The 24620-nt window shown below is 43.8% G+C and overlaps 2 protein-coding genes across 5 annotated transcripts in view; both read left to right on the top strand.

Moving 5' to 3' along the window:
* LOC308339473 (UDP-glucuronosyltransferase 1A6-like) overlaps positions 1–19544 on the top strand; it is a 52005-nt gene extending 32461 nt beyond the window's left edge. For 3 of the 4 annotated variants that reach the window (XM_080798165.1, XM_080798166.1, XM_080798164.1), the window contains exons 2-5: positions 14317–14448; positions 15155–15242; positions 16149–16368; positions 18523–19544. In XM_080798165.1, the coding sequence (XP_080654291.1) occupies positions 14317–14448; positions 15155–15242; positions 16149–16368; positions 18523–18820 (738 nt within the window). In that variant the 3' untranslated portion in view covers positions 18821–19544. The remainder of the gene's footprint in view (positions 1–14316; positions 14449–15154; positions 15243–16148; positions 16369–18522) is intronic. The other variant, XM_080798167.1, reaches the window with a different exon arrangement.
* A 3036-nt stretch (positions 19545–22580) lies between these two features.
* MROH2A (maestro heat like repeat family member 2A) overlaps positions 22581–24620 on the top strand; it is a gene marked incomplete at both ends in the record, with an annotated part of 44788 nt that continues 42748 nt past the window's right edge. The window contains one exon of the mRNA XM_080799423.1: positions 22581–22686. Within this exon, the coding sequence (XP_080655549.1) occupies positions 22581–22686 (106 nt within the window). The remainder of the gene's footprint in view (positions 22687–24620) is intronic.

The raw sequence follows: 24620 nt of genomic DNA, 5'->3' as shown, positions 1-24620 counted from the left end.
CTGATTTTTTCTGCCTGCTCCCACTTACTGCACAACAAGGAGCTTATGGCCTCCCTGGTGGAAAGCCGCTTCGATGCCGTGTTGGCAGACCCTTTCCTCCCTTGTGGCCCCATCGTGGCGCTGTACCTGGGTCTGCCTTCCGTGTTCTTCTTGAATGCGCTGCCGTGTGGCCTAGATTTTCAAGGTACTCAGTGCCCCAGCCCACTATCTTATGTGCCCAGGGCTCTGTCCCTTAACTCAGATCACATGACCTTTTTACCACGGGTGAAGAACATGCTCATTTTCTTGTCAGAGAGCTTTCTGTGCAATGTGGTTTATTCCCCATATGGACCACTTGCCTCAGAAGTCCTTCAGAAAGACGTGACTGTGCAGGACCTGATGAGCTCCGCATCTGTCTGGATTCTCAGAAGTGACTTTGTCAAGGACTACTCCAGGCCCATCATGCCCAACATGGTTTTTGTTGGTGGGATCAACTGTGCTGGCAAAAACCCACTGTCCAAGGTGTGTATTTGAGGGGAAACTTTACAAGTCTATATCCTTGCAAGTACTTTGGATGGATGAACTTGCCCCTGATATATGCCCAATGAGCATGCTGACATAGTCTCAAATGCCCTCTTCTGTTAGTTTCTGCCTTACAAATCTCCCGGGTCGGGATTGTAATTTATATCTGTCTTAGGCATCCTCTTCTGGGTTGTTTCTTTGTATAGGACAATTTAGGAAAGTATACTTTGGGCGTTTTCTCCTTTGTGCTCCAATGAACGGTAATCAATTAGATGTGACAGAGGTTAATCGCTATAAGCACAGAACAATTGGTGTAGGGCTCTTTACAGAGAACACAAATCTGCAGTGTGCACCTTCCCCTTGATTGGGTCAGACACACAAGGGTCAAGACTGCTGAAATAATTCTTTGATGTCTATGGACCCTCATGGCAAAAGTTGCCTTTTTGTTTCTGGTTAAAGATCCAATTGCTAGATATTCTGATAGAAAGCTGGCTTCTGTGATCCCTTCTATTCTAATGAGTAAATATCAGACAATCAGATCCTGGCATTGGGCAGAAAGGTCTTGAGTTTCATTCTCTGCAATGCTGATGATTAATTTTTTCCCATGCAGAATTCGAGGTATGCAAAAAAGTAGCATTCACATCCTCTTCCAAATCTCAATGGAGGTGATACAGAATAACAGGAGAATCTCTGTCAGATGTGGGATTGGGAAGGATTCTCCAAGGAGGTGACATTTCAGTGGGCATTCATTTATTTTTCAAGTATTGGTTGAGGATTCACTGGTAGCCTAGGTACTTTGCAGGTGCAAAGTCTGGTTCCTACCAAGGGACTATTATCACCAATGGAGAGCACTGAATCTTATTCCCAGAGTGACTCCGATGTGAGTCTTAAATGATCATGTCATTGTCACGGCAAGGAGAAACTTTCGATGGCAGAAAAAACACCACTTGAGAAATCCGGAGCCTCCAGCCCATTGCTGCATGACCAGATCCCCTCTTTGGGGCTCTGATTCCTCCCCCATAATGTGAAGAGAGATCTGGTGACCCCTCTCAGATCTCCCACCAGTAAGATTCTGACACCCCGAGGCCTGTTGGAGAAGTATATGTCTGATGGGGTGGTCTGGTAAAGAAAAAAGGAGATGGTGTTGATTTTTTTGGAAAGGAAAATGAGAAAACCTCATGTTATAAAAAATCAGTAATAACTCTCTTCATATATAGGAAAAGATGAAATATTACCAAACCCGTGGTCACATCGTAGATCAAAGAAAAGAGACCTAGTCAGCATATCTAAGTTAGAGTGGAATTAAAGAGGAATATTTTTGGCATCATTATATAAGATCCAAGTGAAAACAATTGTGTTTCACATTTACTTTGAAATGTAAAACTTTGGAGATGTGCATGCATAATAGAAATTCCACTCCAAATGGAAGGACTTTCTTGTAAATCTGCATGGGTATCCTTGGTTACACTAGCCTTCTTTCTATTTCTGGGACATTCCAAAATCTTTCCCAGCTCAGGACCCTTGAGCATGATGTTCTGTCCTTCTGAGTTGCTTTCAGCTCAGCTGTAAAGTCGCTTCTTCAGGGAGTCCTTCTCTCTAAGATAGGATCCTATGCTCTTTCCTTCATAGCACATCAAGTACCGTGATCATCTCATTTAGATATTTGTTTATTGACCATCTCTTCCATATATTTGGGGACAGGGACCCCTGCTGCCCATTTCTGTACCCACAACACTTGGCAAGGGGTCTGCACATGATTGGTATTGGGTAAATATCAGCATCTTGGGCATATAATTAGCACTTGCCAAATGTTTGTTAAAGGAATGAATGAAAACCACAAAAGGGTGTGAACTGAGGACTAGTCGCCAGATAGGCAGTAACCTCCCCCAGTTCTTTATACTCCTACAATTAATTTAAATTTAAATTTTTTAATTTTAAATTCAATTAGGCAGCATATAGTACATCATTACTTTTTTTTAATTTTTATTTTATTTTTTTTAAATTTTTTTATTTTAATAAACATATAATGTATTTTTATCCCCAGGGGTACAGGTCTGTGAATCGCCAGGTTTACACATTTCACAGCACTCATCATAGCACATACCCTCCCCAATGTCCATTTCCCCACCACCCTCTCCCGTCCCCCCTCCCCCCAGCAACCCTCAGTCTGTTTCTTGAGATTGAGTCTTTTATGGTTTGTCTCCCTCCCAAACCCATCTTTTCATTTTTTCTTTCCCTACCTCCCCCCAACCCCCCCCCCGCCTTGCATCTCCACTTCCTCATATCAAAGAGATCATATGATAGTTGCCTTTCTCCGATTGACTTATTTCGCTAAGCATGATACCCTCTAGTTCCATTCACGTCGTCACAAATGGCAAGATTTCATGTCTTTTGATGGCTGCATAGTATTCCATTGTGTATATATACCACATCTTCTTTATCCATTCATCTGTTGATGGACATCTAGGCTCTTTCCATAGTTTGGCTATTGTGGACATTGCTGCTATAAACATTCGGGTGCACGTGCCCCTTCGGAGCACCACGTTTGTATCTTTAGGATATATACCCAGTAGTGCAATTGCTGGGTCATAGGGTAGCTCTATTTTCAGTTTTTTGAGGAACCTCCACACTGTTTTCCAGAGTGGTTGCACCAGCTTGCATTCCCACCAGCAGTGTAGGAGGGTTCCCCTCTCTCCGCATCCTCACCAGCATCTGTCATTTCTTGACTTGTTAATTTTAGCCATTCTGACTGGTGTGAGGTGGTATCCCATTGTGGTTTTGATTTGTATTTCCCTGATGCCGAGTGATGTGGAGCATTTTTTCATGTGTCTGTTGGCCATCTGGATGTCTTCTTTGCAGAAATGTCTGTTCATGTCCTCTGCCCATTTCTTGACTGGATTATTTGTTCTTTGGGTATTGAGTTTGATAAGCTCTTTATAGATTTTGGATACTAGCCCTTTATCTGATATGTCGTTTGCAGATATCTTCTCCCATTCTGTCAGTTGTCTTTTGGTTTTGTTCACTGTTTCCTTTGCTGTGCAAAAGCTTTTGATCTTGATGAAATCCCAATAGTTCATTTTTGCCCTTGCTTCTGTTGCCTTTGGCGATGTTCCTAGGATGAAGTTGCTGCGGTGGAGGTCAAAGAGGTTGCTGCCTGCATTCTCCTCAAGGATTTTGATAGATTCCTTTCTCACATTGAGGTCCTTCATCCATTTTGAGTCTATTTTCGTGTGTGGGGTAAGGAAATAGTCCAATTTCATTTTTCTGCATGTGGCTGTCCAATTTTCCCAGCACCATTTGTTGAAGAAGCTGTCTTTTTTCCATTGGATATTCTTTCCTGCTTTGTCGAAGATTAGTTGACCATAGAGTTGAGGGTCTATTTCTGGGCTCTCTATTCTGTTCCATTGGTCTATATGTCTGTTTTGGTGCCAGTACCATACTGTCTTGATGATGACAGCTTTGTAATAGAGCTTGAAGTCTGGAATTGTGATGCCACCGACTTTGGCTTTCTTTTTCAATATTCCTTTGGCTATTCGAGGTCTTTTCTGGTTCCATATAAATTTTAGGATTATTTGTTCTATTTCTTTAAAAAAAATGGATGGGATTTTGATAGGGATTGCATTAAATGTGTAGATTGCTTTAGGTAGAATAGACATTTTCACAATATTTGTTCTTCTAATCCATGAGCATGGAATATTTTTCCATTTCTTTGTGTCTTCCTCAATTTCTTTCATGAGTACTTTATAGTTTTCTGAGTATAGATTCTTTGCCTCTTTGGTTAGATTTATTCCTAGGTATCTTATGGTTTTGGGTGCGATTGTAAATGGGACTGACTCCTCAATTTCTCTTTCTTCTGTCTTGTTGTTAGTGTAAAGAAATGCGACTGATTTCTGTGCATTGACTTTATATCCTGACACTTTACTGAATTCCTGTATAAGTTCTAGCAGTTTTGGAGTGGAGCCTTTTGGGTTTTCCACATATAGTATCATCTGCAAAGAGTGATAGTTTGACTTCTTTTTTGCCAATTTGGATGCCTTTAATTTCTTTTTGTTGTCTGATTGCTGAGGCTAGGACTTCTAGTACTATGTTGAACAGCAGTGGTGATAACGGACATCCCTGCCATGTTCCTGACCTTAGCGGAAAAGCTTTCAGTTTTTCTCCATTGAGAATGATATTTGCGGTGGGTTTTTAATAGATGGCTTTGATAATATTGAGGTATGTGCCTTCTATCCCTACACTTGAAGAGTTTTAATGAGGAAGGGATGCTGCACTTTGTCAAACGCTTTTTCAGCATCTATTGAGAGTATCATATGGTTCTTACTCTTTCTTTTTTTAATGTATTGTATCACATTGATGGATTTGCAGATGTTGAACCAACCTTGCAGCCCTGGAATAAATCCCACTTGGTCGTGGTGAATAATCCTTTTAATGTACTGTTGGATCCTATTGGTCAGTATTTTGGTGAGAATTTTCGCATCTGTGTTCATCAAAGATATTGGTCTGTAATTCTCTTTTTTGGTGGGATCCTTGTCTGGTTTTGGGATCAAGGTGATGCTGGCCTCATAGAATGAGTTTGGAAGTTTTCCTTCCATTTCTATTTTTTGGAACAGTTTCAGGAGAATAGGAATTAATTCTTCTTTAAATGTTTGGTAGAATTCCCCTGGGAAGCCATCTGGTCCTGGACTTTTGTTTGTTTGGAGATTTTTGATGACTGTTTCAATCTCCTTACTGGTTATGGGTCTGTTCAGGTTATCTATTTCTTCCTGGTTCAGTTGTGGTAGATTATACGTCTCTAGAAATGTATCCATTTCTTCCAGATTGTCAAATTTGTTGGCGTAGAGTTGCTCGTAGTATGTTCTTATAATTGTTTGTATTTCTTTGGTGTTGGTTGTGATCTCTCCTCTTTCATTCATGATTTTATTTATTTGCGTCCTTTCTCTTTTCTTTTTGATAAGTCTGGCCAGGGGCTTATCAATCTTATTAATTCTTTCAAAGAACCAGCTCCTAGTTTTGTTGATTTGTTCTATTGTTTTTTTAGTTTCTATTTCATTGATTTCTGCTCTGATCTTTATTTCTCTTTTCCTGCTGGGTTTAGACTTTCTTTGTTGTTCTTCTCCAGCTCCTTTAGGTGTAGGGTTAGGTTGTGTATTTGAGACCTTTCTTGTTTCTTGAGAAAGGCTTGCACCGCTATATATTTTCCTCTCAGGACTGCCTTTGTTGTGTCCCACAGATTTTGAACCATTGTGTTTTCATTATCATTTGTTTCCATGAATTTTTTCAATTCTTCTTTAATTTCCTGGTTGACCCATTCATTTTTTAGAAGGATGCTGTTTAGTCTCCATGTATTTGCGTTCTTTCCAAATTTCCTCTTGTGATTGAGTTCTAGCTTCAGAGCATTGTGGTCTGAAAATATGCAGGGAATGATCTCGATCTTTTGGTACTGATTGAGACCTGATTTATGACCCAGGATGTGGTCTATTCTGGAGAATGTTCCATGTGCACTAGAGAAGAATGTATATTCTGTTGCTTTGGGATGGAATGTTCTGAATAGATCTGTGATGTCCATCTGGTCCAGTGTGTCATTTAAGGCCTTTATTTCCTTGTTGATCTTTTGTTTAGATGATCTGTCCATTTCAGTGAGGGGAGTGTTAAAGTCCCCTGCTATTATTGTATTACTGTCGATGTATTTCTTTGATTTTGTTATTAATTGGTTTATATAGTTGGCTGCTCCCATGTTAGGGGCATAGATATTTAAGATTGTTAGGTCTTCTTGTTGGACAGACCCTTTGAGTATGATATAGTGTCCTTCCTCATCTCTTATTATAGTCTTTGGCTTAAAATCTAATTGATCTGATATAAGGATTGCCACCCCAGCTTTCTTCTGATGTCCATTAGCATGGTACATTGTTTTCCACCCCCTCACTTTAAATCTGGAGGTGTCTTCGGGTCTAAAATGAGTTTCTTGTAGGCAGCATATTGATGGGTTTTGTTTTTTTATCCATTCTGAGACCCTGTGTCTTTTGATTGGGGCATTGAGCCCATTAACATTAAGGGTAACTATTGAGAGATATGAATTTAGTGCCATTGTATTGCCTGTAAGGTGACTGTTACTGTATATTGTCTCTGTTTCTTTCTGATCTACTACTTTTAGGGTCTCTCTTTGCTTAGAGGACCCCTTTCAATATTTCCTGTAGAGCTGGTTTGGTGTTTGCAAATTCTTTCAGCTTTTGTTTGTCCTGGAAGCTCTTTATCTCTCCTTCTATTTTCAATGATAGCCTAGCCGGATATAGTATTCTTGGCTGCATGTTTTTCTCGTTTAGTGCTCTGAATACATCATGCCAGTTCTTTCTGGCCTGCCAGGTCTCTGTGGATAGGTCCGCTGCCAATCTAATGTTTTTACCCTTGTATGTTACAGACTTCTTTTCCCGGGCTGCTTTCAGGATTTTCTCTTTGTCGCTAAGACTTGTAAATTTTACTATCAGGTGATGAGGTGTGGACCTATTTTTATTGATTTTGAGGGGCATTCTTAGCATCTCCTGGATTTTGATGTTTGTTCCCTTTGCCATATTAGGGAAATTCTCTCCAATAATTGTCTCCAATATACCTTCTGCTCCCCTCTCTCTTTCTTCTTCTTCTGGAATCCCAATTATTCTAATGTTGTGTCGTCTTATGGTGTCGCTTATCTCTCGAATTCTCTCCTCGTGGTCCAGTATTTGTTTGTCTCTCTTTTGCTCAGCTTCTTTATTCTCTGTCATTTGGTCTTCTATGTCACTAATTCTTTCTTCTGCCTCATTTATCCTAGCAGTGAGAGCTTCCATTTTTTATTGCACCTCATTAATAGCTTTTTTTATTTCAACTTGGTTAGATTTTAGTTCTTTTATTTCTCCAGAAAGGGCTTTTATCTCTTCGGAGAGGGTTTCTCTAATATCTTCTATGCCTTTTTTGAGCCCGGCTAGAACCTTGAGAATTGTCATTCTGAACTCTAGATCTGTCATGTTACCAATGTCTGTATTGATTAGGTCTCCAGCCTTCGGTACGGCCTCTTGTTCTTTTTTTTGAGGTGAGTTTTTCCGCCTTGTCATTTTGTCCAGGTAAGATTTGCTTTCTCCTGCTGTGGAATTCCGCTGTTCTTGGTGACTGAAGTTGGTTTTGGATGGGTTTCTTGTTGATCTTCTGGGGGAGGGGCCTGTTGTAGAATTCTCAAGTGTCTTTGCCGCAGGCGGAATTGCACCGCCCTTGCCAGGGGCCGGGCTAAGTAATCCGCTTGGGTTTGCTTTCGGGAGCTTTTGTTCCCTGAGCGCTTTCCGTAGAGTTCTGGAGGACGGGAATGAAGATGGCGGCCTCCCAATCTCTGGGCCCGGAGGAGCCGAGAGCTTGGGGTTCCGCTCCTCAGTGCGTTCTCAGAGCAAAGCACCCAACTGCCCTGCCTCCCTGGCCTGCGGTAGCGCCTTGAGGAAAGCAGTCAATTGCTGGAGCTGGAGAAAAGTGCCGGGTCGCTTCCGTCTCCGCGGCCTCCGGCCGTGCTCCAAGCCCACCCAGCCTGTGACCGGCACAAGGTAACCCCGGGCTTAGAGCTCACTCCGCGGCTTTGTCGCTGTAGCCGGCTTCCCCGCTCTAATACCTGCGAGCTCTGTGGCACTCAGACACCCCCAGTCCTTCTGTGACCCTGCGGGACCTGGGGTTATGCTGACCCCGCCTGGGTTTCCCCCCGGTTTAGCCTCTGGAGCGATGTCTCCCAGTGGAGCAGACTTTTAAAAGTCCCGATTTTGTGCTCCGTTGCTCCGCCGCTTGCCGGGAGCCGGCCCCTCCCCCCGGGGTCTATCTTCCTGTCGCTTTGGATTCACTTCTCCGCAGGTCCTACCTTTCAGAAAGTGATCGATTTTCTGTTTCTAGAATTGTTGCTCTTCGATTTCCTGTTGGATTTGTAGGTGTTCACAATGGTTAGATAAGCTGTCTAGCTGATCTCCTGCTACCCGATGTCATCTCAGCCTGCTACTTCTCCGCCATCTTGACTCCTCCCCCCACATCATTACTTTTTGAGGTAATGTATAACACCCAGTGCTCATCAGATCACGTGCCCTCCTTAATGCCCATCACCCTGTTACCCCATCCTCCCACCCTTCTCCCTTTTGCCGCCCTCAGTTTGTTTCCCGCAGTCCATAGTCTTTGATGGTTTGTCTCCCTCTGTGGTTTCTTCCCATTCAGTTTTCCCTCCCTTCCCCCGTGGTCCTCTGCTCTATTCCTAATGTCCCACATATGAATGAAACCATATGACAATTGTCTTTCTCTGTCTGACTTATTTCACTCAACATAATCCCCTCCAGTTCCATCCATGTCTATGTAAATGGTGGGTATTCATCCTTTCTGATGGCTGAGTAATATTCCACTATATATATGGGCCACATCTTTATCCATTCATCTGTTGAAAGATATCTCAGTTCCTTCCACAGATTGGCTATTGTGGACATTGCTGCTATGAACATTGGAGTGCAGGTGCCCCTTCATTTCACTACATCTGTATTTTGGGGTTAAATACCCAGTAGAGCAATTGCTGGGTCATAAGGTAGCTCTGTTTTCAACTTCTTGAGGAACCTCCATACTGTTTTCCAGAGTGGCTGCACCAGCTTGCATTCCCACCAATAGTGCAAGAGGGTTCCCCTTTCTCCACATCCTCACCAACATTTGTTGTTCCCTGTTTTGTTCATTTTAGCCATTCTAACTGTTGTGAGGTGGTGTCTTACTGTGGTTTTGATTTGCATTTCCCTGATGGCAAGTTGTCTGGAGCATTTTTTCATGTGTCTGTTGGCCATATTACAAAGCTGTGATCACCAAGACAGCATGGTACTGGCACAAAAACAGATAAAAGATCAATGGAACAGAATAGAGCCCAGAAATGGACCTTCAACTCTATGGCCAACAATTTTCGACAAAGCAGGAAAGAATATCCAATGGAAAAAAGACAGACCCTTCAACAAATTGTGTTGGGAAAATTGGACAGCCACGTGCAGAAGAATGAAACTGGACCATTCTCTTACAGCATACACAAAGAGAAACATGTATTTGTGTTGATTTTTTTTGCTTGTTTTACAAAAAGTGTAATAATATACCCCCTTGGCTCCCTTATAAATACGTCATGGGTATCATTTTGGTTCTAAATATTCTATTTTTTTTTAACTGTGCCATGTTTCATGGTATTTACGTGCCACCGGTTATTCTGTTAACCATGTAATCTTGTTTCCTAGGAAGAAAATTGAAGTTTATCCTCCAGGGCCTTGCCCTTCTTGTTGTTACTTCTAATGTTACCTTACCAAAGATCAAGGACACTTTGTAGTTTCCTTCATATTTTTCTGTTCCTTTCTTCTTCAGTTTTTCTTAAGTATTTTACACTTTTTTTTTGTGAATATGATAGTTTTTCCATTTCTGTTTGTACCTGGTTATCTACTCACTGATCAGGCCCAAATCAAAATTCAGCCTAATCAAAATATTGATTTCATCGTTAAAAAAAACCAGTATGCAGACTTTCATCAATCAAGAAAATATGGATTCTTCTGTTCTGAATTCTATGCCCGGCATTGATCTTACTGAATTCACTGGAATCCTTAAAAACAATTGAATAATTTTGACAATTGTAAGGATTCTTGTCTTGCTCCTGATTGTAATGAAGATTGATTTTCATTTCATCATTTTGTGTCATGTTTGCCATTGTTTTTTGGCAAATAGTCTTTATTTATTTAAATGATTTCCTTCTTTGCTTTAGGATGTGTACTAAGAGGGGCTACAGAACTTGTCTACCATCTTTCTCAATATCACAGCTTTGGCATCATTTATCAATATGTTTTCTTTGCCAGAATTTTGTCTAAGTGCTGAGTTGTAATGACTATGTCTTGGTTGCTGCCTCATTTGGTGCAAGCAAGCCTTGGTGTGAGAATGTCTTTGTAACCCGTACTGGACAGCAACACTCTCTGTCCTACTTAATATTTTTAATTTGAAATTCCACTTTTTTGATGTTAATATTACTGTTCCTTCACTATCTTGTTTACATTTCCTTAGTGCCTCTTTGGTACCCTTTGTCTTCAAGCTTTTTTTTCTTCTTCTTTTTAAACACAGAGCTGATATTTGTAACCTGATCAGGAGACTTTTGCCTGTTTGCACTTAATTTAATAATTGCTAGATTTGATTCTAACTGTACCAGTTTATTTTTATTTTACTTGGTCATTTTCCCTTTTCCTGATTTTTGGTGGTTTGACAAGTTGTTATTTATTTTCTTTTCTCCCCTTGGGTAATTAAAGAATGCTTTTCTATGCTTCCATTACTCGTGTGGAGATTGTCCCTGTCCCAGTGCTCTTGGTCAAAGTCCTGAACTTCAAGAATAGAGATACAATCTTTAGCTGATAAAGAGAGTCCAAATGGAAGGCACACCTGGTGTTGGGCATATCTGGGATACCTGGCAGATAAAAGATAGTAGGACAACATTGAGAGCAAAGCTCAAGGATTTCAAGATGTCTTTCCCCACTCAGGGTGAGAGACCATCTTTGTGAATGTGTGGGGATTTAGAGACAATATCCATCCAGATATTTTGAGTCTGAGGGAAACAGCCAAACAGAAGGTCAGTGAGAACAGAGACTTGATGATGGCGAGGAGAAGGACTGGTGAGCAGGGAAGCGGGCAGTCTTTGTCCATGGTTCTGAATGCATAGTGTTAAAGCAAGTTTTCCAACATGGTAAGTACTTATCAAGGATTTGGAGAAACAGATGACATATGGGAAGAGAAAATATAATAAAAGCCTGGAACTCAAAATACTAAACTCTCAGCAAAAGTTAGAACCTGTGTTAAAGCCTTCAACGGTAAGCAAGTGCTCTCACTTCAGAGGGGGCTTCTTCCTTTTTGGAAGGGATAACAGGTGGGGGAATTGAGGGTTATTTTTGTTAACCTGTCGCTTCACTCTTTGGCCACTCTACAGTCTGTGAAGTCAGGGCCATGTATGGGGAAGTTTTGCCAAGCAGGGTGTGGACCTCACCATGGCTGAATTCTGGAAGACCTGACCCAGGAGAGGCTTTGGGTGTGACAACACAATCTCTGCAGTTTGCCCTTCTGTGATCTGTACATGAACTTCCGTGACATTTAAACTTTAGTCTTGCTGCGTACCTTTGGGTGTTTATGGACCTGTGGGTTCCATTTTATGATAATCACACCCCACTGGGTGCTGAGTGGCTGTGAGACAGTGTACAAGGAGGGGAAACCAGATGTGGACCTTTGTAGTTAGGGTTAAAGTAAGAACGGGTTTCATGGAAGAGGGAAGGTCCCAGGAAGTGAGGTGAGCTGCTTACTTTCACTCAGAAGAAAGAGTTCAAAAGGTACTTGGAGATGAGCTGTCTTTCTGAGGAAAGAAGGATGTGGTATAATCCTGGGGGGGAAGGACTTCAGGAAAACCATCTTTAGGATATTTTTGTCATAGGCCAGAAATGCAGCATGGTGGTGGAGGGGATGATGCTGCCCTCCCTGACCTTTCAGATGAGTCCAATGGAGAAGGCTAGGACACAGCCACTAGGAGCCAGAGGCCTCAGAGAGAACTGGAGGGGGTGGACCAATCTGGGGCTCACACCTGAGCAGGGCTCGACAGTGTTTGGGCTTTATTGGTCATGCTCTGAACCAAACCTGAAAGAAATCTCTTAAAATCATGTGTGCTGAGCCCTGTGGGAAATCCTCTCCATGTCACACCCAGAGTGCCCAGCATTCTGGCTTGAACAGGACTGAAAGTCCCATATCTCAGGAAACCCCTCAGTTCTGAGCAAAACCCAGCACATCACACAGTCTCATTCATGTCCTTGGCATTCTTGGGAAACATATAAAACCATTTGGAAGACTCTAGGGGAGTTCATTAGATGATGAATAACCTAAAGTTGGGGGGAAATTGCCACACTCACACCTCCTCTATTTCCTCTATGTGGAATTGCCACTCTGTGTGTGTGTCCCCATACATGTGTGTATGTAGGTGTGTGCCTGTGTGTATACTTGAGTGTGTATGTATGTTTTCTGAAGACCAGAGTACCCTGGAGTTGGCTTTGAAGGTTGGGACCAGATCAGGCTGGGCTGAAATTATTGCTGAGGGTTGAGTCTGGGTACATCCTTCCTCTCTTCCTGGGGACACAGCCACCACTCTTGACTCCAGGTTCCCCTGTTTCCACACTGAAGCTAATGCTGCTGTTCTGGTTGGATCATCTTTTTGTTGCTTCCTCTCAGAGCTTTTGTCTGACATCCATCTCTATAGTCTATTTACTTTAGGGACAGAGGCTTGATAGGTTATAATCTGTGATCTGTGCTTACTAGTGGGGTCCCAGCCATCACTGTCTCTCACCCTTATACATACAGACATTTCCGAAGATCCTATCCCCTGCTTCATCCAAAAGAACCATGGATTGTCCGTTTTCTAGTAGTTGTAAGGTTCATTATTGACTAGAAAACCACTCACAGTTCATTCCTTATTCCTTGAGTCATCTGGCCCGGAAGTTTCTTCAGAAACAAGACCCATTGCTTTGTCTTGAGTTTCATCCTTACATGGCCAAGACCGAAATGCCCAAATGGTGATCTTGTTTAGAGGCATCAGAACAGCCTTACTTGCAATCTTCCTTAAATGATGAGCATAGATATATTGCTAGAAGGGATCAGTTTCTGGAATGGGACAGGAACACTCTGTGGGGGTCACGTGCTGGGTGGGTTCTTGTTTATCCTTCCCACGGGTGATTTTGGTACTCAGGGTTTGCTCGCATGCCCGTGACCCTCTCTGAACTCTGCAGAAGGGACTCAGATCCTGGTGCAAGGTTTTCTGTCCCGTTTTGTATCTCTCATACCTAGGGAGAAATATTTTGCTTTTTGCTGTCCATTACGAAGCCGGCAAAGAAAGATTCAGGTATCCTTCTGTATGTTCCTGCTGAGGCAGAAAAGTTGACTAACACTCTTCAGAAAGCTCTTCTCCAGGAAAGGTGGGAAATTGCCAGGTTGATTGGTTAAGTTTCAGCACTGAGATGACATGAGTCATATTGGCTGGCATATTGGCTGGCATATGGAAGACTCTGCTGTGGGCTGTGGGGAAGCAAGTATTGTTACAGGCTGTCTTGGCTATTTGAGGTTTTTCTTAACCATGAGCCTTATCTTCAACACTATTTGCCTTTCTGGTTGGGCTGCATTCATTCTTTCAGCATAAAAGGAATATTGCAGAAGCCTTGGAAAATAATACACATCTTTACCGTAACTTTTCTTAAAGGGGTGGTATAGGACTTTTAGAGTCTGCAGAAAGCTTTCTGAAACCCTCCTTGGATGGCTTTCCTCTCTCCCAAGATCTCCCTTCACTGATCTGCTAAACAGCTCTCTCCCTTCTCTGTGATGCGCATTTACCTTTCCCTCCTTCCTATTGCCTCCTGCTCTTTCCTTTAGTCCCCTGCCTGAAAGCCTGCTTTCTTCCAAGACCCTCCCAGCTGCTTGAAGCCCCTGGGAAATGGATCTGGTCTTATCTCTGGTTGCTTTTCCTTTGGAAAATTAGCATACTACCCGGATTCTGCAACTCAAAGAAGAAGAGGAGAACCCTAGGAGACAACCCAATCTGCAAGAAGCCTTCCTCCTTTGGAAGGGAGTAGGTGGGGGAGGGAAGGCTGTAACGTGCACTAATACTTTGTATCTCTAACACACACACACACACACACACACACACACACTTTAATCACATTCTTAAGATGAAGACATCTCATTCATAGTTGAATGCATGCAGTTCCCAAAGAAGGTGAGAAAAAAATTAACTGGAAATTTCTCTTATGGTTCTAGGAATTTGAAGCCTATGTTAATGCTTCTGGAGAACATGGAATTGTGGTTTTCTCTTTGGGCTCCATGGTCTCAGAGATTCCCAAGAAGAAAGCTATGGAAATTGCTGATGCCTTGGGCAAAATACCTCAGACAGTAAGAAGATTCCATACAATTCTATTTTCCCAAAGGTTGGAACCCCAGACTTCTAAGTATCGATGTTAATCCTATCAGTTGGACTTCCGGTTTGGGCTTCCCTGCCACTTCTCAATTATTAATCCCAAGTTCTTTTTGCCGTGTCACTCTCAACTATTCTTAAACTGTGGTCTACTTCACTTGGAGGTCTCATTTTCTCTAAGAAACTCAAAAGCGTACTAAGGAGAATTTATTTTATTTTATTAACTAATTAATTTGTAAAGATTTTATTTTTTAAAGTAATCTCTATAGCCAACCTGGGGATCAAACTCACAACCCAAGATCAAGTGTCACATGCTCCAAGGAGAATTTATTTTAAAGATAAACAAGATAATGTATGGGATAGCGTTTCTTCATATTACGTAGGAGTATTTCCACAAAAAGCTGCTGGATTCATTTCTTATATTTCTGCTTCTCTAATTCTACATTCACTCACTTTGTTAAGTAAACTTCCCCTTGAAGTGCAGAAAAGTGCAAAAATCATAACTGTACAGCTTGATGAATTTGCACAAATACACAGAGTGTTACCAGTCCCCAAAGCCTTCCCAGTTATGACACCTCCCACCCTCGCCAAGGTTATGTTCATTCAGAGGACGCCACCTTCCAGCTACTACATGGATGTTTTTGAATCGTTGTGTTCCTTAAACTCTGTTCTTGTCTCTGCAAGGTCCTGTGGCGGTATACTGGCACTCCACCACCAAATCTTGCGAAGAATACAATACTTGTCAAGTGGCTGCCCCAAAATGATCTACTTGGTATGTGGGCAATGTAAGGGCCTATTGAGCCAGAGCGATTCCATCCGGTTAAACTATGACCTTGAATAACTTTGTTGTTTATACAGTAAAACTTAAACTGTCCTTGTCCCTCCCTCCCCCCAGGGGACTTACTTAAAAACAAGTCCCGGAAACCAGTCCCAGGTAACAAAGCCCAAATACAAGGGTGGGTCAGGCCAGGTGGAGGTATCCAATCAATGGGGGCACATACAGTCTTGCTAGCTACCAAGGAGTGTGGGCCCCGCCTTTTGGGCGCCAATTCTGACCAAGGTGATAGGCTCATTCAAATATCTACTGTAGGGTAAATTGTAATTCAATTGATTCAGTTGGTCACTTATGTGTGACCTAGCATGATTGTGCAGTTTTCTCTGTGTGTTACAATCTCATTGGCTACCTGTGCGTGGCCAGGCCCAACCACATGGCCTTTGCCCTTAAAAGCTAGTCTGAAAAAAAAAAAAAAAAGCTAGTCTGTAAGGCAGAGAGAGGTCACCTCTTTGCAAGAGATGGCCCTGGCCGGTCAGTTTGATTCTCGATTCTTGGCACGAAATAAAGCTTTGCTTGACCTTCGCTTTGTATCAGTCTCGCTCCTTTGACCATGGACCCAACAGGCAGGATGTGGTGTGTAGGTCAAACCCGAGTGAAATTGACAAAGTGGCTTGTGCAGGGCTGTTCTAAAGGATTATTTAGCTGGAAAATATTATGGCCAGAGTATTCCACATTGCCTTTTTTCCAGTGGGGTGTCTCAACCCACATTTTCCTCAGCAGACTTCTGCAGGAGCCCCATGTGGATGGCACTGAGTCCTTAGAGGGCTTTCAGAACCTAGACAGTGTTAGACTGTGAAACTTGCTGACTTGACTCCTGACATCCCTCCCTGCTTTGCCTCTCAGGTCACCCAAAGACTCGTGCCTTTATCACACATTCTGGCTCCCATGGCGTATATGAGGGAATCTGCAACGGAGTTCCAATGGTGATGCTTCCCTTGTTTGGTGATCAAATGGACAATGCAAAGCGCATGGAGACCCGGGGGGCTGGAGTGACCTTGAACGTCCTGGAAATGACTTCCGAAGATTTAGCAAATGCCCTGAAAACTGTCATCAATGACAAAAGGTAAGAGAAAAGGTACAGAGGGATACTACCTGTATTTTGACCATCTCATTCACAGCAATATTCAAATGTGAAAACAAACACATAAAAACTCAATTTATAAGTAAGATGATTTGGGGATTATTATTATTCATTTTATAAAAGAATGCTTTAATTCCTATTATTTAATTCCTATTATTTCAAAGATAATTCCATTATCTTTGAAATGATTTTAAATATTATTTCCCTCAGTAGGATTAAAACTTCAACTTATTAAAAAATACAGTCACCAAGTAGACATCTAATCTGTGAGTTCCTGCAGAGAGAAATACTAGATTACAAGAAGCATAGTGTCCATAAGATAAAAATAAACCAGGACAGCTGTCCTTAGAAGGACAGTTCTCTCTAGCACTGAAGCCTGGGAGAAACTTTGTTCATGGGGATTTATAGATGGGATGGGGTCATGTGATATCACAGACAAAGGCTTATAATAAAAGCAAAGATAAGTCTGTTTAAATGTGGCTCTGAAAACAATTTGAGAGGCAAAAGCTATCAGATCAAATGATCTCTGCATGAAATTTATTGTATTGCTGTCACATTCCCTAGTAACAGGCTGGCCAAAACCTTATGGGAAGAAGTGATGGCCAGGGGTGGACTTGGTCCAACAATTAACGTGTGCGTGTGAGTGCCTGTACGTGCGCGCGTGTGTGTGTCTGTGAGAATGTCAGGAGCCTTGACCCGTAGTTGCTTCATTTTGAAAGAGATGTCATTTGGAAGCACAGATGTGAAAAGACTGGAATGTATTCAGATGGGATGGGACATGGCACAGGGTGACATGGTAAGCCTGGGCAAGGAAAAAGGGAGAGATGGGGTGCTCCCATGTGTGGTGCCAATGGATGAAAAAGAAAAGTCAACGAAACCCGGCCCCCCATGGGTAAATGCCCAGCACGCCCAGAGCAGCAGGTGGCATCCCTCCATTCTGATGGGCCTCTTCTGACAGCCCAGCAGCCGTGCTACTGCCACGTCGAATGCAGTGAAAACCTGACTTCTCTCCCCGTATTGACAAAACTCATTCCTGAGATGCGCATTAGTAGTACAATTTTGATCTTCTGTTGAGTGGTACAGAAAACTACCTGGAACCTACAAATGACTTCGTAGAAGTTCTCTTATTTATTTTTAAATCCTTCATCAATAAGCTTGAGTTACCAGCGAACTTCATCTATTTGCTTGGGAGTCATCTCTGCCTAATCGTGAATCTCCATGTTCCCAACATGCCAAGCAGGGACATAAATAAAGACAAATGGAAACATTTGAACAACAGATGATGGAACCAGGCCATAACAGGCGCTCAATAAATGGTGGATGAATGAAGGAAAGTTCTAGAAAATCTATCTTGTTTAAGAAAAGATACATATAAAAGGAAGATGTTTAACAAGACTTATGGCCCAATGTGATTACACAGTACAATAATGTGTCCAAATATAAAGACAGGCCTGTTATCATAGTTGCTCCCGAAGAAGAGTGTCTCATTCTGGTCTTTCTTCTCCTTTCCCTTTCCCCTCCCCCTCCTCAGTCTCTTTCTTCTTCTAGAGCATCCACACTAAAGGTCGAAGCATTGCACCCAGTTTGGATTTAGATGTTCTCATTCAGCTATCCACACTGCCCCAAATCAACAAAAATCAGTTTTGTTGAGCAGGCTGCATAGATGGCAGCCTCGTGCTAATGCTAGACTTGGATGGTGTGGTGTGTTACCAATGCGGAAGTACGCCACCCCCTTGCAGAAGGCACTTCCACACCGCTTCTGCTCTGGCTAGATGGGATCGTTTAACTCTGTGAAAAGGAAAATCGCTCATAATTTCTGACACGCCCTTTTATATCTTTCTCTTATTGTAAAAAAGTATCTAATGTCCTACAAAAATACCAAGAGAAAGAAAAAAGAAAGTAGGAAGCAAGATTCAAATAATTTCATATCATAATTTTGGCCTCCAGTTTTCTTTCTACATTTTTTTTTTTAAATTTCAGAGATAAAGACCATTGTGTGTGTGTTTGCATTTTCTGTCTATAATGGAAACGCATTTCCTCTGCCAAGGTTAGCCTTTCCAAACACAGCGAGCCTAAAGGGAGGATGGTTCATTGAGGCCAATGTCCAGATACTCACATAACTGTCTCTATGTTTAGCTATAAGGAGAACATCATGCGTCTCTCCAGGCTGCACAAGGACCGCCCCATCGAGCCCCTGGACCTGGCTGTGTTCTGGGTGGAGTTCGTGATGAGGCACAAGGGGGCCCCACACCTGCGCCCAGCAGCCCACGATCTCACCTGGTACCAGTACCACTCATTGGACGTGATTGGCTTCCTCCTGGCCATTGTGCTGGGGGTTGTCTTCATTGCTTATAAATGTTGCGCCTTGGGCTGCCGGAAGTGCTTTGGGAAGAAAGGACGAGTTAAGAAATCTCACAAATCCAAGGCACACTGAGAAGGGGGTGGGGAGTGAGATGACCCGAAGTTGCAACCAGACACAACATTAAATTCATATTCTGCTTATTAAACAAATGCTTAGCCCGGAGTGAGATACCCCTGAGTGGTTTTTCAAAATAAAAACAATCTAATTGGTAGTCACACCTACAGGTAGAGATCTTGAAAGGTTTCTGCCCCCTTTAGTATTTTTAAACTGGACTACCCTTGTTCTCATTCAAATGACTTGCCAGAGGGTCGGACAGGTCCTTCCTGCACTTTACATTAATTTTCTTACTTAGAAGTGAGGACTGTTTGGGGGACACAGGTTTCAGAGGTTCCCGTACCCCCAACCTGCAACCCGGGAGGACGGTTCTAACATTATTGTCTGGCTTCTGGAAATTTTGTGAATGTTGTCATCCTAACTTAAGGTCCTAACTTAAGCTTGTGCTTCGCAGACGGCACTTGGTGTATTTAAAGAAGGATACGTTTGTTTATTCCCAGGGCACAGGGCCTTGCACTTGAAATAAATGAATGACCTAGGATCTTTTGAGAATCATGTCTGATTTCTGACTTTAGGGAAAAGAATGATGTGTGAAATTGATGAATGGTGTGTTCAAGAGGTTAATCAATGCTTGTGGCAAATGGATCTCATTTGAGAAAAACCCGAAGCAGAGTGTCTCACAAGTGTATTTTCTCTGATGTTTTGAACAATTGAAAATAGTAATAAATTCTTATAAATTATATCTCTTAGGTGTTCTTCTCTTCATTTTTGTTGCATTTCTCAGTGAGCTACATGTGCTGATTATAAAAATAAACCATGATTATGACAGAAATTAGAAAAACAGAGGTGCACACATACACAAGAAAATGAAAATCTGGTAATTGTGTTCCCCAGAAATAACTTCAGTTACTATTTTGGCAAATGTGTTTACTTATAAAATACTGCAGCTACACCAAGCATATCTAGCACATTCCAACCCTCTTTCTCACTTCACTCTACTGGGAATGCCCTCCCCATGCTTTTCTATAACACTTATTGCATTTTTCATGGCCAAGAAGTTAATTATTGCACAGATATGGCAGGATTTATTTAACCAAGACCTCTGGGTGGGATTCACTTGTATTTTCTGCTATAAAAGAGCCCTCTTTGAACAGCCCAGTGGTTAGGTCTTTGTACATCTTCATGACCGTCTCCATCAAGTTGATGGTTATGGTATGCCTGGGTTCCCTTGAGGCAAGGATTCCAGGGCAAGTAGCTTATTTGGTAAGCGAAGGAAACCCTGATGTGGGAGTGGGGAGTGGGACCAGGAGTGAGGGACTCCAAGAAGCTGATCTGCTGTGGGTGGCTGGAGCTGAATCCCTTTGTCGATGCTGGGGGCCAATGTAAGACATCAGACTTATCCCACCTTAGCGAGAAGCCAAGTCCTGGGCTCTCTGAGCACTCGCTGTGTCCGAGCCCAGCTGCTCCTAGGTTGTGTTAATTTCCCTTCACTTCCAGTCGGCCCCAAGTGTGGGCAAGGGGACCCTAAAAGCCAGAAAGAGCCCCCAGGAGAGAAAGTGAGGTGTGGCTTTGAAGGCGGCCCCTTGGGCCCTAAGGCAAAAGGACACAGGGTTCTGGGTGGGGCACCGCAGCCTTGCTGCCCTGAGCAGATAGATGGCTTGAGTTATTTGCAAACTGCACGCAGAGAGGGGCTATCCCCTGTGTGGGAGAGCCAGTTTCCTGCACCCTCTTTGGTGTAAAGTACTATCTCGAAGGAAAGTATCATTTGGGAGATGAGCCATGGGGTCTGGTTTTAAATTTTTTAAAAAAATATTTATTTATTTTAGAGAGAGAGGGGAGAGGAAAGAGAGAGAAAGAGGGCCAGCTGAAGGAGGGGGCGAGGGAGCGGGAGAGAGAATCTCCAATGGACTCCCCACTGAGCACAGAGCACAGAGCCCAACACGGGACTCGATCTCACAATCCTGAGATCATGACCTGAGCCAAAACCAAGAGTTGGACACTCAATTGACTGTGCCACCCAGGCACCCTGGGGTCTTGTTTTAAATGTGCTTTTATTACTATTATTACGTCAAAGTTGTTTTTGTTTTTGTTTGTTTTTAATATTTTATTTGTTTATTTGACAGAGAGAGAGATCACAAGCAGGCAGAGAGGCAGGCAGAGAGAGAGGGGGAAGCAGGCTCCCCGCTGAGCAGAGAGCCCGATGCGGGACTCCATCCCAGGACCCTGAGATCATGACCCGATCCGAAGGCAGAGGTTTAACCCACTGAGCCACCCAGGCGCCCTTTTTTTTTTTTTTTTTTAATTTTACGAGTCATTTGTGTTTCATTTTTGGAGACTGTACTTGGCCTGTCTTCCTATGGGCTGTATTACCCCGAGGGTTTGTTCAGAGAGTTTACTGCATTAATGAGAATATCATTCTGACCTGTACCGTATTTTCTCCACTTGTTCTGTGCCTTTAATTTTGCTCACACTTCTGTGTGTTTGTTGCTTTGTGGTTTGTGTCACACGTAACAGTTTTAAATGTGCAGAACTGGAGCTGTGGTGCCATGGATAGGTAGTTTCTCCTGAACCCAGCCCCATTTATTCCCTCCCTTGGCTGCTTTTGGGAAGCTGTTCTCGCCAGATCCCTCCCCACATCTTTGAGCCCTACCGGGACTCATAAACCACGTCCACCATCCCGCAAGGCCCTTCTTGGTCCACCCAGGGACCAGCTCCCAGGCTCCCTGCCGCCCCCACGTCTCTGGACCTGAGCTGCTCGGGGCTCCACCAGCCTGTGCTTCTTCACACTTTGATTTCTCTGGCCCCTATGTCTTCTTTTTGGAATATCCTAAGCAAAAAGGGGGACTTTTTGTAAGGAGGCAGACTTTCTAAGGACGTGGGGCTCATGGCCGGGCCTCAATGGTGCCAAGTGCCTCTCTTGCCTGGCCCGGTCCCCATACAGTCTGGGTGCCTGCCCTACTCTTCCTTCTCCTCTTGGTCTTGACTGTTCCTCAGTCCCCAAGATCGCACAGAACCATGGAAGACTGACCAGAGTCTCTCTTACCCAGAGGGGAAGAATCTGATTGGTCCAGATCAGGCGTCTACTCCCGGTCATCCAATCAGGAATGTTGAGGGAGGGATTACACAGGGGAAACATGGCCACGGGGAGCCCTAACTGACCTTTGATCCATTTTTTTTTCCCCCATGTCCTACCTTGGCGCTTTCATGCATTTAAACCCACAGGTTTTTACAATTCAGTTTTTTCCAATTTTCAAGTAGCTCCCGTAGAAGGTGGGAAGCTCAGCTGAGTGACAGCAGGCTCGAGTGACTGATTTCATGGATGGATTATGTGGGAGTCAAGTATTACTGTCCTAATCTGAAGGAAAAAAAAAAACACCCTGAAAAGTGTTTTTATTTCCAAAAACCAAGCAGAACCCACTTCTTTCTCCTCGATCTTGTGGTCTCGGTGTCTTCTCTGGATACTGTCTTAGGGGAGCTTCTCACTTTTTGCCATGGCTTACACACTCCTGATGTATGCAACCAAAAATGGCCCCTTTCTCCACCCTTCCTGATGGCCATACCCCTCCCTATGCGGCTGGGCATGGGAGGGATCCATTTCCCCACTCCCTCGGGGCCTAGCTGGACTGTGACCTGCATTTGGCTAGTAGCATGTGGTAGAGGGGGCAGGGGCCAGTCCCAAGTGGAGGCCCCAGGAGGCCTTCATGTTCCTGCTTGCTCTTTTAGAAGCCCACCTCCTTGCTGTGAGAACAGCCTGGGCTAGTCCTGCTGTGGGATAGACATGGGACCCATTCACCCTAGCCACTTCAGCCAACAGCTAGCCAATTGCTGGCCTGCCAACCTTGGGAGGCCATCCATCACCAGCCAGCCCTTAGCCAGCCCACCAGGTGACTGAATCCATGGATGGATATGCCCCAGATCAACAGAACTGGCTGGTAGATTTATGAACAATAATTAAGAGTTGTTTTTAGTCATTAAGCTCTGAGGTGGTTTTTTACACAGCAATAGCTAACCGATACATTTAGTCCTATCTCTTAATCCACAGTCTTTCATGAGTTGGGTCTTTAGCCTGTCAGAGGACACAGGTGTCCTACCCACCTCCATATTCACCACTATACGGAGAGCCCTGTCAGCTGCACAAAACAGGTAGGCAAGTAGGGTCTGTGGAATGGAATAGCAACCATATCAAGTGATCTTGGAGAAGAAGAGCTGGCCCAGAGGGTGGTAGGAGGAGGTAGGGCAGAGGTAGCTATGAAAGAAGGGTGGGTGATAACTGTCTTCTTGTGCCTGTTCCATGCTGGTCATTTTGTCACCAAAGGGCAGAGGGAGGAACAACACAGGGATTTTATGGGGAAGAAGGGTTTGGCCGGGGAAGCTCATCTTCTAAACATCCAGTTTCAGTGAAGCAGAAATGGGCCAGGAAGGGTAATGAGGATCCTGGTATCAGAGGTGTCCAAGCAGAGGCTGAGGAACTTCCTCTCAGGAGGGTGGACGAACTTTGAGTGGGAATTTTAACTAAGCAGTCTTGGACCTAGGTGGCTCTGAGTCTTGTTCTGTTGCCCTGTAATGCATAGAAAGGTTTCCGAAGGCCAATATTTCATTGCTCAGACTCTTGATCTGACCTATCTCACAGCTACAACTGACAGGGGAATCCTTGGGCCCCACTTTTGGTTTAGGGAAACAGGGTCCTTGCCCTCTCACCTGTCCTAGAGGTGCTTCATCTTCTAAGTATTCTGTCAATGGAACCCCCTTCCCCATCCGGTAATTGTCTAGTCCCTGGGGAGGGGGAGTCCTTTTCCCAGGACTCCTCTGTGACACACCCCACCCCATCTGCCCTGACCACATCTTCCCACCCCGAGGTCCTATGATCACATGTTGGAAGAAGTCACCTAGAAGATGTGACTGCCGGTTGACCCATGAGCTGGACCTGGGAAATTGGAGGCTCCCCATACCCTCTCCTATCCTTGGAATGAGGCTTCTGCTTGCCTTTCCCACTCCCAGAGCCTGCTCCAAGGACACAGCCCTGAGGTGCTGATATGGTGTTGAGGCCACCTTGATGGCATATGTGACTGAACCTAGCTAAGGCCGCTGAATAAACCCTTCAGATGCAGTTGGCAGGTGCAAGGGTCCACAGTCTTGCTGCTGCCCAAGATAATCACCGCATGTGAGTTTCTTGCTTATTAAAACTGCCATCTACCAACCCGGAGTGGCCTTTCTTGGGTCTCCCCCTGCCTTCTGAGCACAGGGGCCAAGAAACTCCCATGGAGCTTGCAAACCATCAGTGCATCCCCAGGAGACATGGTGGCGAATCACCTCCACTGTCACCGTGCCCCTTTCCCAAACAGGCCACCATACTTTACCACACACATGAGTAAGAAAAACATTTGGTGACAACATAATGTGGCACTTTAATCACAGGGCCCTGTGCACTCCTCAAAGCCCTCACTTGATAAAGACTCAGGAAGGCAGTTAGATCTCAAAGTTCCAAGGGTCTGCTACCTAACGGTGATGATTCTAATGAAACCCTCCTACCCCACCAGGGGACCTATTCCTCATCCACAGCACAGCTGAGAAGCCAACTACCCCACTTCTTCGGCAACCCCTCCTGCTATTGTCCCCATTACAGTTGATGTGTAGTAGGCAAAGAACGGGGCTTTTTCTTGTGGTATATTTTTGTTCCATCCAGGAGAGGTCTCCGAGGAAAGGTCAGTATTTGGGTCCCTGTGTAGCTCTTAAAAGGATTCCCAGGAGGGAAAGAGCACAGGACTGATCTGGGAGTGTTCAGCCCTCCATTTGGACATCTGTGTTGTTTGCCAACCCT

This window comes from Martes martes (genome assembly GCF_963455335.1).
Source record: "Martes martes genome assembly, chromosome: 3".
NCBI classification, from domain to species: domain Eukaryota; kingdom Metazoa; phylum Chordata; class Mammalia; order Carnivora; family Mustelidae; genus Martes; species Martes martes.
This window is presented reverse-complemented; position numbering and strand designations above follow the sequence as displayed.